The 14,375-nt window shown below is 39.6% G+C and overlaps 1 protein-coding gene across 15 annotated transcripts in view; it reads left to right on the top strand.

The window, feature by feature from the left end:
- Positions 1-14,375, top strand: part of PTPRM (protein tyrosine phosphatase receptor type M) — an 808,815-nt gene that overhangs the window by 119,061 nt on the left and 675,379 nt on the right. For 9 of the 15 annotated variants that reach the window (XM_074340350.2, XM_088797904.1, XM_074340342.2 and 6 more), the window contains exon 1: positions 9,382-9,529. The exons of the other annotated variants lie outside the window; for them this stretch is intronic. In XM_074340350.2, coding sequence (XP_074196451.1) covers positions 9,397-9,529 — 133 coding nt within the window. In that variant the 5' untranslated portion in view covers positions 9,382-9,396. Of the gene's footprint in view, positions 1-9,381; positions 9,530-14,375 lie in introns of those variants that run through there. 15 annotated transcript variants of the gene reach the window in all.

The raw sequence follows: 14,375 nt of genomic DNA, 5'->3' as shown, positions 1-14,375 counted from the left end.
GAGCCCATTGGCATATGCCATCGAGTTCTCTCCTTATAATTTTGTTTTTAACATCAGTTTGCTGATGCACATAGCTGCTCTGTACTCTCTCACTTCCTGTATTTTGGAATTAAAATAGTGTTACATTCTTAAAAAGAATCCTTATTCATGTTCAAAAATGGTTCCCAAATGCATTACTGGTTTAACGACTGAATGTTGCTAATTTGCGCTGCCTTCCAGAGCTGCAGCTGCATCGCCAGCCACATTACCTACTTGATTCTTGGTTTCTTTTCCTTTAGTAACAACTCTGAAGTTTTTACATTAATTTTGTTTTCATTTATGTACTATAAATGTGGTCCTCTCATATAGCTGTGGCTGGAGATGAGTATATATGTGGTCTAACTGGGCAGATGAAGGGCTGGGCGCCTGGAAGAGAAGTCGCCAGAAGTATCTCCTGGTGGCTCCTCATATGCTGCCACGGGCTCCAGGGGAGAGTTTGTGAGTATAATACAGCAAAATATTCATTAGGCCTGATACTTAAAATTGTGCCTGGTACATGGTGAGCACTATGGAAACACTTTGTGTGTTAGTTCATTTCACCTAGTACCCTATGGGGTTGACAGTGTTATGATCTCCATTTTCTAGAAGAAGAAGCTGAGATTATGTATGGCTCTCGAGGCCACACAGCTGGGAAGTGGCAGAGATGCGATTCCAGTTCAGTTGGTTAGATTCGTCAGTCCCAGTTCGTAACCTGTAGGCTAGATTTCAGCCGTGTCCTGCTCCACGTGTTTTAAAATATTCTGGCTGGAGGGTATCTCAGCTAGAACTGTTTTGAGGGAATGTCTAAGGTTTATGAAACATCTTGATTGAGAAACTAGAAGTTAAAAACACACTACTGTGTTTCCCCAAAAATAAGACCTAACCGGAAAATAAGCTCTAGCATGATTTTTCAGGATGACAACCCTTGAACATAAGCCCTAATGCGTCTGTTGGAGCAAACCTTAACACGTTGCTTACAGCGGTGTTTAAATCCCTCATACCCCTCTGTTCCGGCAGGTTTTTAAAAGAAACTACTTTAAAACGCACTCTTCTCTTTAAAGCGTAAATGCTTCTATGTCATTTATTATTTTTCTATAAATAATAGTTTCTACAAATAAGTTATTCTATAAGTTATTCTATAAATAATTATTCTACAAATAATTCAATAAAATATGCAAAGTAAAAAGAGTCAACAGTAAAAACGAGAATTCTCGTTATCTGTCCTTAATGCATGGCTCAGAAAAAAACGAAGATTCTCGTGATCCGTATGCAATGTGTTAATATAAGACCTGGTCTTATTTTCGGGGAAACACGGTAACTGACAATTTTATTTAGAATCATTTGGCTATGGGTTCTATGTCATTAAGATTATACATGTTCTTGAAAAAAAAAAAAAAGGAAATAAAAAAGAATAGCCTGTGGCATCTTAACTTTCATGCAGTTCTGCTCCCTCACTTTTATGAGGCTCTCTCAGGATTATGGGACAATTGTTACATGATCGACGCAGTGACTGTTTGGTTTGCATTGGATGGTAGGAAGTATTTAAACAGCTCTATTTGTCAGAGATGCCAAAACAGCAATTAGAAGACCCATTGTGGTTTAATTGTAGGGTTGATGAAATATAGGACTTCTTCGAGTTCATTTTAAAATGTAGTTTAAAAATTAGACATTATAAGAAATCACAAATTTTTAAGGTTCACAAATAATGTGCTAAAAGGCTGAGGGAAATCATTTAGGATTATTCATTTTATACGACGCTGCAAGCTCTCTTTTTCTTCCGTCTCGTGCATTGTGAGGTTTGAATTGTGTTGGCCCTGGATTGACACCTGCTCCTTGGGTTTCTTTAGTGCGCTTGGGGCTTAGTGCCCTGCAGGAGTTTTCAGATGCGTATGATTTGGGGTAGATTCAACTGTAAAAACCCAGTTTAGGTAACAGTTTGTTCCTCGTGTGCTTTCACCTGCTGCTGTGTAACTTTGAGCTTCTATGGAACCTAACGTCTGTGGGGCTCAGTTTCTCCTTCTATGAAACGAGGGTGCACTCTCTGCCACCAGGATTGTTGTTCATGTCAAATGAAGACCCCTATGACATCCCTGGCACTGAATTGTCACTGATTGTTTCCATCCTTTCCCTTCTCCCTTCCCTTTCAGTGACAACTAGAACAGTGTAATTGGCATGGGAAGTTGGTAGAGGAACTTGGAGAATAATTTCCCAAAGACACCTTCTTTTCCATGGCAAGAGACCTAGATTCCGTGGTGTGAAAGGTACTTTTAGCTGACCAAGAATTTCTTGACAGAGGGTTGTATTCACTTTCTATTGTTGCCGCAGCAGGTGCCAGAGACTTAGCAGATTAAGATAACACACACCTAGCTCACAGTTCCCTAAGTCAAATGGCGAGGCTGGCTTGCTATACCCAGGGCATCACACGGCTGAAATCATGGTGTGCCCTGGCTGAGGGTTTATCTGGAAGCTCTGGGGGAGAATTCACTTCCAGGCTCATTCAGGTTGCTGGTGGAATCCACTTGCTGTGGCTATTGTCTAATATCCCCAGTTCCTTGCTGCCCATCAGTGAGGGGTCATTCTCGGCTTCTGTAAGGCTATCTGGGTTCCTTCTCATGGCCCCCTCCATCTTCAAGGCCAACAAGGGCTCATCCAGTCAGATCTCTCTAACAGTCCCTTTTGCCACCACCCTGAGACAGCTCTCCACTTTTGAGAGCTCAAAAATTAGATCCAATCCAGATATTAGAATATTGCACTCTTAAGGTCAACTCTGCCATCTAATAACATGGCGTAATCATTGTATAATAATGAACATAACCACAGGAGTGATATGTCATCATCTTTACAAGTTCTACAGGGTGTGAAATCTGGGGGTGGGTACATTTTTAGAATTCCGCCAGCTGTAAGGGATATCTCAGCATATCCCTCTGGCTCCCTCTGAACCCAGTTGGAACACGCACAAGCCTGTGTCATTATTCAGTGGCCCAACAAACATCTTATTTCTGTAGGGTGGCTAATTTCATTTGATTTTTAAAAATCTGTGGGCATAAATTTCAGCTGAATTATAATCATTACAGTTCATTCCTCAAAGGGTGTTAGAGATTCCTAAAGACAATAGTAAACATATTAGAAAAGGCGAAAGTATTGATCAAGATTTTTAGAACTGTTTCTATCCAGACTTTTAATGTGTCACAGGTGAGACAAAGACATATTAGGGGTCAGTTCACTGCTCATTTTATTGTGGGAATGAATCTATGGAACTGGGTCACTAGGGGTTTCTACAAATATAGTTGAGATTATAGGTTATAAATTAGAAGGTCCATTACATAAATGGACATATGTAGCATTACCATGTTGATCAGTTACCAAGTCCTAGGGTGACATAACAAGAACAAAACAAAAAGTTATTCTCCTAAGGCTATTGATTTTTTGCACTTTATCTCCTAACGACTCCTCAGGGCTACCAGACAAGGTCAGGCAATTATTCATCTCTGGGAAGAGCACCTGATGGCTAAAATGGAGTCAATGTTCATTACTGTATCATAGAGATAATCTCACAAAAGGGCAACTGTCATGCGGGAGACCCTGCTCGCTGCACCATGTGTCACATGGGGTGGCCTGCAGTGTCTCTGGTCCCACTCCCCACATAAGAACGCAGGATATGGTGAGGCCAAAAAGGAACACCCACGGAGCCACAGGTAGGGGAGTCACACCACTGTATTCTCGCTGGTGGCTGGGTTGGAGACACAGGAAGCAGGACCCACACTGTCTGCAACCTGCTGTCCTGCAATCTGTAACCCACACTCCTCCGTGCTAACTGCAGTCCGTGCTTGCCAGCCACCATCTTCTTGCTAGCCCCCTTTTTCTGCTAGCGAAGCCATGGCAGTTATATTAGTGGCCAGTGGCTCACTGGTTACAGCTGACGGCCAACTAGCCACAGCTGACGGCCATCCAGTCACAGTTGATGGCCATTTACTACCTGAGCCAGCACCTTTCCACGTGAGGCCGAGAGCCTGGAAACTGCACTCCTGGCTCTGTCCCCACATGGAAGAATCCATACCTGGAAGGGACTCAGGTTGCATTTATCCAGCAAGGAGGGAGTAGAAGCTGAGGAAAAACCCTAAAACAAAAAACCGACCTGCACTCTAGAATCTTTTGGCTTAAAAATGCTTTTCAAAAAGTATTCTAAAAAATGTATTGAGTGGTGATTTAAAACACACTTCTGCCTTAAACAAAATAGTCTTTTATTGCTACATAATTGCTGTCATAAATCGTAGAAAACCCAAAGCCCCCTAAAAGCTAATGTTAAATTAGAATATTTCAGGCATATCCCCTTATTTGCATAATATCAATGAAATCCTTTGACGAGGTGGATAAGAAGGGTCCATTTAGCGTATCACAATGAAAACCTGTGGGGGGAATAAAATCTGCTAGCAAATAACACAGAAGCAGGAAACATTGTATGTTGTCCTATAGTCATGTTAACTGATTATTTATAAAGTGAGTACAAACTGCAAAAATAATCCCCATTCTATTTGTTGCATGATGATAGCTTTTAAAATGAACGTTTGTGTCTAACATAAAAAACCCTCTGTATCTGACAATTTCCGGGTAAGTGATCATGTTGTAATAATAGTATGGTATCAAAAGCTGCTTTTCTTTATAAACCCTTATATTTAATCCCTCCAACCATCCAGCAAGCTACGTGCTTCCCAGGGAATTAATTTAAGATTGAAGATAAAAAGAAAAAGAGGCCAAAGTTAATGATGTCAAAGAGAAAGCTCTTGAAAGAAGTAAAAGTTTCAAAAAGATTTTGACTGTTTTTATAAAGCAATATAAGCTGTTCTAGAAATAATTGATGTAAAATAATGTTATTGCTTCTGACTTACTCAAAATCATTTCTTTCTAGTTTTTAACCTCAATTAATCTGTAACAAATGTTTTGAAGTAAAATTTTAATGTATGCACTGGAAATAACACTGACCAGTTATATACGTAGGTTGCAAAAAATGTTTTAAATATTGATGATGTAATTTTGACAAGAGCAAATCATTACTTTTGATAGCATTGAATTTTTGTACTTAAACCATGAGGTTTCTAAGTGGATAAATAGGCAAAAGCGTTTTTTGCGGGATGAGTTAGATGAAAATCTAAATTTAATTGTGCTCTGGCAAGGAAATAAAATAATAGTATAAAACTACCATGAAAAACACAAAAATGATTATTTTGGTGAATGTTCTCCATAAAAACCTTTTCATGTAATGATTTACACCTATAGTGGAATCAAATCACATTATTTACACATTTAATCATATTTTGATTTACTCTAATTCATCTGATATCAGCAGCCTGTTAGATGATAATTTAAAAATTCACTGCTACCGTAATTGCTTTAGGAAACCTTCCTAATGATAATTTTATTCCCTGGAATAATTTAACTTTCCATTTAAAATGCACATCTAAACATGATAAAGTATGTATTGGCAACAGAAGATGTTTATGTTTATGTAGAATGATAGTTTCCTTAATGGACAGCAATACTATGTTTCATATTTTATGGTGATGGAGATGGACTGAAATTACTTTTACTACATGAACCTTCTGTGTTTGTGTGGAGTATAAACAAGGGGCTATACACATTTCAACATTAAATAAAACTCCCCAGAAGTACCTTCATGGAGGCAAACTGAGTTTATGATGTCATATTTTGTTAGCTCTCACGTATACTCCAATTTCAGCTACTTCCCCAGCATGGTAGCATTTTTGAAGACTTACATCTGGCTTTTTCCTAGGAAGATGGACAGGATTGGTTCATTCTCAGAGGCCATGATGCCATGTTTCTGAATCTGTGCCCTACACCTACCTGGGAGACACGGCTCTCTTCTGCCCGTGATGGCTTCCTGCAAGGAGCTTTATTCACGGGCACAAATGCCAGAGAAATCCTCAAGTGAATCCTCACTAGAAGAATGGAGAGGGAATGATGGAGAATCTTCCAAGGAAAGATGGTGGTGGAAATAAAGAGGTAGTCCTTCCAGAAAAGCCCTGGGGATGGCATTACCCCAAGCTTCTGAGGGTGCTTTCTGAGTATCCTCTGCCAATTATTGTAGGGACAGAAGCTTCATCTTTTATTTCTACAAGTGTGGAGGACAGTGTATAAGTGTTGGGGAAAACCATATCCCAGATGATGACATTCAGGAGAATCCCAAGGTCATCATGTAATGAAGCACTAAAAGTTGTGCAGGAAGCTTGAGAAGACTTCACGCCTAAGGTGTCACCAGTAGGTACTTCCTCCTGTCAGGAAGAGAGGAGCCCAGGTACCTCCAAGTCATGGGGATTTGTCCAGGGTGATAACAGTTGCCCCTCAGGTATCTCTCACCTGTGCTGTTCACGTTTGTTAGAGCACCTGGCCCAGTTGGTTATGGCCAGGTTGGTAGGGAATGTTTATTCTGGGAACTTGACTTTGTATACCAGAGCAAATTTATGCAGACAGCGGCCGAGGCAGAAATCTCTCAGAGGGGACAGTGCTCCTGGCAGGCGCATGGGACTTCAAGCTTGTGCAGTGTGGGAAGAAGCCCTCACCTATGGTGACCGTGAGGGGGGTCTCAGTGGCTAGATGTAAATAGCTTACTACTCTGTCCCAGGCCCCTGGCATAAAGTCATTTCAGGAGTTATTTATGAAGTACTTGTTGTGTACCCATAGCCCGAACAAGACCCAAACCAGGAGTATGACATGTCCCTGTCTTCAAACACATCATAGTTTTGTGTGTGTGTGTGTGTGTGTGTGTGTGTCTGTATTCCCATATAAATGTTATATACATGGAATATAAAGTAAGTAGAATTCATATGAAAAAAGAATTGAGGTGAACTGAAAAGAGAACATCAGAGTTTCTGCAAGAAACAGAAGGTACCTTCAAAATGGGCGATTGAAGGAGGTACACTAGAAGAGCTACTTACAAAGACGGAGCCAGGGTTAAGATACCTTGACGGGCTGGTGAAGCGCCTATTGGGACTGGCAGTGGCCACTGAAGGGAGTCACTCACAGGAACTGTGACTTTTGTAGTTGAATTTAGCTGGTGCCAAACAAATACCTTTAGGGACAGGGACAGGAGCTGTGGATTAAAATGCCAAACCTCTCCTTCCTGGAACCTCTTACTTTCTCCGGGTGCCCCCTGTTGATGGAACTCAACCAGAAGCAGAGTCCATGTAGGTTGGTCTCCACGTCACGGAGTAGGGCGGAAAAGATGGAGGGTGGATTTGGAGTAGCCAGTGGAGAATATCTAGCACAGATTTCATAGGAAAGTTTGAAGTATACAGATTTGCATGTCATGCCATGTGGTGATGAGTAGTTTAAAGCATGATGCATTCTATCTGAAGTTTACAGATAACATTTAGTTTATAAAAACTTAATCTGTCTCTCATTTTCCTGAATATGGCTAGGCAATCAGAGGAATTCATCATCCGATGTTTTTTCTGGCACTCTAAAGTACTTTGAGAGGTGCAGGGGTCCTGAGCACATACGGAATGCAAGCACACGGTAGAGGGCTGTTGACACCCCTCTGTGTCTGGAAGAGGAGAGGTTGCTGAGCCAGCTATGGAAACACTGAGCGATGACAACTTTTCTTCACCCTTTTTTGGCATTACACTTCTCAAAGGTGTGAAGTTACTGAAAGTTTGACTTGGTAAGCTTTAAAAAGGCAAAGGAATCTTGTAAACAAAGCAGGAGCATAACATGGGGCATTTGAATAGAAGCTCTAGAGATGGAGACAGAGATACAGACCCCCTCGCTGAAGATTGTGAGTTTTATTCTTCGTGTGTGGGACTCGGTTTGTCCACCTCATATATTGTTCATAATAGAGATTTTTTTCCTTCTTTGCCTCTAGCATTTATAGGCACACTATTAACTCAGAGTTTTAGTATATTACCCAGTAGAATATTGTGGGTTACTTCAAATTTCAGAGGTGCTACAGAAAACCATTTTTAATTTAAGAAACAAAATATAAAATGTACCCAAGATAACACAAGGGAGAAATGTTCTTAGGTGAATAATTTAAGTATCATAGAAAACATTTCAGGACGTGATAGAATGGTATTAAAGTTCTAGAAGTACATTTTTATTATTCAGAATAATTCCTGAATGATATAATTTTATGTGTATCATTTAAATACACAATAATAAAAATACAGCCCTTAAAATATGTTGCAAAGGAAATGAAGCTAGTGAGAAATCATACAGGAAAGCCTTGTACTTTCATGTGGAGTGACTCTCACAAATACTGATACCAAGCAAGTGTGGTAATTATAGTTATTTGGTTTTAGGGTTAAGGAAGACTGTTACGGAGGAAGGCAACCACATGTCACCTTCATCCTGAAAGCAAAATGTTATAAAATATACTTTTAATACAACTCAAATAAAATGCATGTGCTAAATCAGATACTTGAGCTAAGTAGAGAAATTTTAAAGCAGAAGTTATATGCTATTTGGCTTCTTAAATCTTGATAATCTGAAGCTGAGATAATTGCTGCATTGTGTTGATTTAGTAAGAAGTTAATAAGGTGTGTATGACATCTAAGATCTATTAATCTTCTTCCTTTGCTGAAAAGGGTTGTAAAATACATAATATATTAAAGGATATAAACTTGTGCCGTACTGGTCAGATAAGTTGGTAAATAATTAATTGTTCTTTTTAATTCTGTGGGGTATGTGTGTGTGGGCATGCATGCGTGCGTGTGTTTTAACAAAATGAACCCAGTGTGGTTTCTTTGGAGTATTTCCTGACGTCCATCTTAAGTCAAAGCGGGTTCAGTAATCATGTTTGTACTGTCACTCCTTTTGTCTACATCTACTTGTATGAGAATTTTCTCGATAAATCTAAATGTGCAGACATAGAAGGGGTCTCGTATTGTCTTGGTCTCATTTCACTCTCCTTGGGAGGCCGGGGTGAGGGGAGAGCATTGAACGTCCCGTCATCTAATTCATACATCACGAAATGGGAAACAGTGTAAGACACCAAAACTCTCTTTTTTCATTGTTCCTGCTATCATCTCCTGTAAGCATAAAATACTACCTTGTAATTCTCAGATAGTGTGAATAAAATACAATGATCACAGTAACTTTCTTATTTAAAGGTAAGTAATTGACGTGGTATAGATTTTTATGTAACTATGTTTACTTGAGTCAAGCTTCAGTGAGCCAGTGTGTTACTCAGTTAACCTCTAGGCCTCATTTTATTTAAATTTTGCTAGGTATGGTGAGTTTTCGAGGAGACCTGTTCATTGAGAAATAACGGATGCCAAAAAGAGAATGGCAAATTGAAAGAAAATAGATTGAATTTTTAAAGGGAGAGATGATTTTTCTCCTCTTCATTCCATTGATGGACCCAGCATGACGGGATTCAGCTGCACTTTCAGTGGGATTCAGAAACTACCTACATCTGGCTCTCTCTGCTGTTATTGTCCAGACACTGACCAGTTCCATGTTTTCTTCCTACCAAGTGATGGAGCAGCAGTCGTACAAGGTACAGAAAACTCACGGAGCAGGAATGATGGAATACATGCACACTTTTATTGCATTTGTGAGCACCAGGCTTTGTGCTAAGCAAATGGCTTATGTACTTCACCTAATCTTCAGAACACTCCATATTTTATAGATAAGGAAACAGTTTCTCCTAGGTTAAAAAGTGTGGGAAATCTGAACTTCACGAGGGTTGTCCTGCTCTGCACCCACACTCACAGCAGGCACCAAAGCTCAGTGCCTGTCCACACCCTGAGACCAAACTCTGAGCTGCTTCCTTGCAGGGGCGAGGCAGAGGGGACTGGCACAGACCAGCAACGCTGATGTGCACTGTTCTTACAGGAGGGAACTGAGTGAGCAGCCCAATGCGAAGTTGAAATTTAATTTCATTTAATTTAATAATCTACTGAAAACTTGACAGACCAGTGTCAGAAAACAAGCAACCAGGGATGCCTGCTGCATAAATTTACTTTCCTTGTCAGTTGACATTCCTGGCTTTATTCTTATTTATTGTGTTCATTAAAGTTATAATTAGCAGTAAGTACCTTTTAATTTTTTAAAATAATTTCCTTAGTTCATATTGGTGGTTTATACTCAGTGTTTTTACTGAATAATGTGCCTTCCTAAAAATAGTTTATTTACCCTGAAGGTGATAAGTCATTATCTTTCATCACTGCACTGCAAAGAGCCCAATTAAATAATTGTCAAATAGTTCTATTTACATTATCATTCACATTCAGGGTCCTTAGGCATATACCATGTTTCCCCGAAAATAAGACCTAGACGGACCATCAGCTCTAATGAATCTTTTGGAGCAAAAATTAATATAGGACCTGGTCTTATTTTACTATTAGATCGGGTATAATATAATATAGTATAATATAATATATAATATAATACAATACAATATAATATATAAGACCGGGTCTTATATAAATTGTTGCTCCAAAAGACGCATTAGAGCTGATGGTCTGGCTAGGTCTTATTTTCAGGGAAACACGGTAGGTACTGTAATGAAGAGACTATCATATTAACACTTTGTTGGTCAAGTCGCAGCAGAAATCAAAAAGAGGGAGCCATGTGCCAAATGGATACAATCAAGATATTTTATTAATCACTGTAGAAATTAATGTCATTCAATAGCAAACCCTGATTTGTGATACACAAACTATATGACAGAAGCTACTGGAAGCTAGGCATCTCTGGTACTGTTCTTATCTATAAAAGGACACGTAAGTCGACACAAATTCACAATGGCCTTCTGGTGGCAGGCGGCCCTCAGTGTGGAGCAGAAGGCTGCATTTCTGTAAGTAATTTGTTAGGTGCTTGGAATGGCTTATGTAGGAAACTCTTGTTTTAAACCGTGGCTAGGCTCTGAGGCCAGCTCCCAAAACATATTTAACCACTGTGTAGTCTTCTGTAGCTCTACATCGTATGTTGTTTCTATTATTATATTTTGCACGTTATATTATACTTGTTTTTATTCGTTGGTATTGCTTATTGGGCAGAGAGTTCCCTATGATCAGGGACGATGTATCTTAGTAGAAAGTGTTCTGGCCTCTTCTGGGCACATATGATTCGTTATGTGTGTTTTTTTGTCGTCGTTGTTTTTTAAATGAATGAAAGTATAACATTTAATAGGTTCTAGGGAACTACATGTGTGTTTTCAAGAGAAAATTCTGTTCAGAATTCCAAGTCTGGATGCCAGGGAATAATCCTGAAATAGGTAAATTGAAAAATGTCTGCAAGCAATGTAACTCAGTATTTAAAATTATGGTTCTTACTTAAACTTCATTAATTCTCTCTGCCTTGAGAAAACCCTTCAGGAAAAGCCTACCATTTCTTCAGCTGCATAGTGACCAGAAATAAAGGGTTGGTACTTGGTTTCAGGATGGGCCTTTTTCAAGTCTGTAATCTTTTCTAATCCGGAGGGAAATTAAATTGTGATTGTATGTTGAGTTCTTTGTTTTCTGGAATTTTAGTGGAATGTGAATAATGCCTACTTATTATAGTAGATCTCAACAGTCTAGTCCTATGACCCAGAAAAATATTTATCCTTTTCCACTTTGGGTATAAATATTTCTTAAAATGCCACATCTTAATTGATTAATTTTAAAAAGAGAATTGTTAAGTAAATGTTTTGATTATGCATTTTTGTAGTTTTAAGACCTCTAATTACTTTAACCAACTTCCTTAAAAGAGGAAATACAAAAATCAGAGTGCTTCTATGTTTGCAAATATTGGAAGCAAAAGTTCTAAAATGTTTGTGTTACACATATGGAAACAACAAGGACATTTTTGAGCAGTGCTTTAAATAAAAACTTGAATTGTGTTCTATGTTTGTACTTTGGGATTTAAGTCTCTGTTTAGACTGGACCCCTTTCTGACTGCAAGCTCCTCCAGAAGAGACCATGTCTTAATTTTCTTTTTACCCATGTGAGTTTCACAGAGCCTTGCACGTGATAGAAAGTACCGATGTTTGTGGACTGATTGAATTATGTTAAAGACCATGTTAAGTATTTTTTGCCTTATCTTTTTGGGGCCCTGTTCCGCATGCGGACCTAACTACATAGGCATACAGCAGCCATGTTGTGGGTTCTGTTCCAGACCAGCACAATAAAGCGAGTCACATGAATTTTTTGGTTTCCCAGTGCATATGAAAGTTATGGTTTTACTATACTCAAGGCTGTTAAGTGTGCAAGAGCATTATGTCTAAATATATATATACATATCTTAATTAAAAATTCTTAATTGCTAAAAAATGCTAACTGAGCCTTCAGTGAGTTATAATCTTTTTGCTGGTGGAGATTCTTACCTTCAATTTGTAAAAGAGAAGCAATATCTGTGAAGCACATAAAGCAATGTACAATAAAACGAGGTATGCCTTTATTAAAATTCATGACAGTACCTTTGATCGGGCCTGAAGGGTATTAAATAGCTTTTAAAAATCAGAGTGTGGATAGCAGAACATTTTAATGGAAGCAGAAAATGTACTGCTATAATGGCATTATTAAGGACTACCTACCAACATTTTCATTTCGAATGATAATGTGGAAACAGTTGGGTAATTAGAAACTTTTAAGTTATTTGTGAGGTCAGCCATACTTATTCCTGGGTTTCATGGATGGGTTTCACTGGTGACTGCTGGTATAGTCATATCAGTTCTACCTTCCTCTATTTTCTCGGGTTAAAACCAAATTACCTTGGTTTTCTCAAGATACCAGGAACATGCTCCTGCTGTGTCCACCAAAATACACAGATGACCGGATAAGTATGGTGTCTAGAAATGTGTTGTCTAGAAATGACAGTATTATGTAGTATACGTGCATGAGAGTTCTGGGTGGGAGGAGGTAGACGTATTTATCCTCCCTCAATTAACTTGCCAACAAGAAAGAGAGAACTGGAAAATAAAACCTTGAAAGTTACAGAGGAATCTGAAGAAATAAGGTTTCCTGGAGTTAGTTTGCTTATATTTTGGGAGTAGTTTTTGGGGTCATTGAGTTCACACCAACATCTTATTCATACACATGGCCCAGGACTGGTATGAATTCTGTCAGTGCTCACTGAGAATCAGCGAGGACGGCGGGGCTGGCAGGCTGCCATGTGCTGCAGACTAGCTGGCCTTGCCATTGCTGATTTTATTCTTATGTGACAGGAACTAGTGATCTGCAAGAATGTGTTTCCATAAAAAAACACACAAAAAAAACAGTAGCTAATACTGGAGGGGTTACTACTTGTTGAGCGCTCCACATGCTTGATCTTACTCTTCCTCCACTGACCCTGTGAACGTAGGAGCTGATGTCATCCTGCTTTACATGCACCTCATGTGTTGGGAGTGACTTGTCCACTGTCCCACACCTAATGTGGGGCAGAACTAGGATTGAAAATGAGGCAGTTCAATCCCAAAGACTAATTTTATAATGCCTTCCTACTATTTTATAATGCCTTCGTATTCTAGAAATATTAAAAGGCCAATGAACAGAAATAGAAACGTGGTGAATTGGTAACCAGTAACATAGGTCTAACATTGGAAAATATTTAACTTAATTCATTCCTTCTGCCAAAAAGATGTGTTGACTACCATGTGAAATGCTGTGTGGACAATATGAAGACAAGTCCTACAAAGGCTCTTTGCTCAGGGAGTGAGTAGGGGATAACAGAGGCAACGTAGCATATCAGTAAAGACCTCTAATTCAAAGAGGAAAGTAGGTGCTTCTTGAAGGTTGAAACAAGAGAGTAATCACACCTAAGGGAAATCTAGGAAGGCTGCAGAGGTGTTTGCCCTGGGCTCTGGAAGACCAGATGCCTATCGGAGATACAGACTAGAGTGGGGGTGGGGGGTGAGATTGGGCTTAAGGGGGTGGGACAAGTATGAATACATACAGGGAGTGGAAGAGACGGGACTGGTGTTTTCACAAATGAGAAGGACAGTTTGAATTGTACTGTGCCTTGGGGGAGATTTGGTGCGGCCAGGTCGTCGGAAGCCTTAGGACCTGACTGTTCAGTAGGCAGTGCAGTGCCACAGAAAGCCTGAGGGTTGAGTTGTGTGCTAGGCATTACCCGCTTTCTGCTGTGCCAGCCTCGTGGCACAAGTGATCGCAGAAGCGTGGTGGTTTGTGTTCTGGGGGTACGGTCTCCACGAGGCTTGTGATGTCCATGCTGCCTTTCCTTTGTGTTGTCAGCTTCCCGTAAATGTAAGGACTCATCTGCCCCCGAGCGCAGGCGGCATGTGCATTCTCGTCTCAATAAACTCCACGTGTCTCATGTTTCTGAAACCATTTGCCATTCTTAAAATGTTGTGAGAAATTATTGATGGTGTGTTACGATGATTCTTCCTCATAAGAAGAGTG

This window comes from Rhinolophus sinicus, chromosome 4, assembly GCF_057876585.1.
Source record: "Rhinolophus sinicus isolate RSI-liver-muscle chromosome 4, RSI-T2T, whole genome shotgun sequence".
Classification (NCBI taxonomy): Eukaryota; Metazoa; Chordata; class Mammalia; order Chiroptera; family Rhinolophidae; genus Rhinolophus; species Rhinolophus sinicus.
Note: the sequence above shows the minus strand (reverse complement) of the source record. Positions and strands in the feature narration are given on the sequence as shown.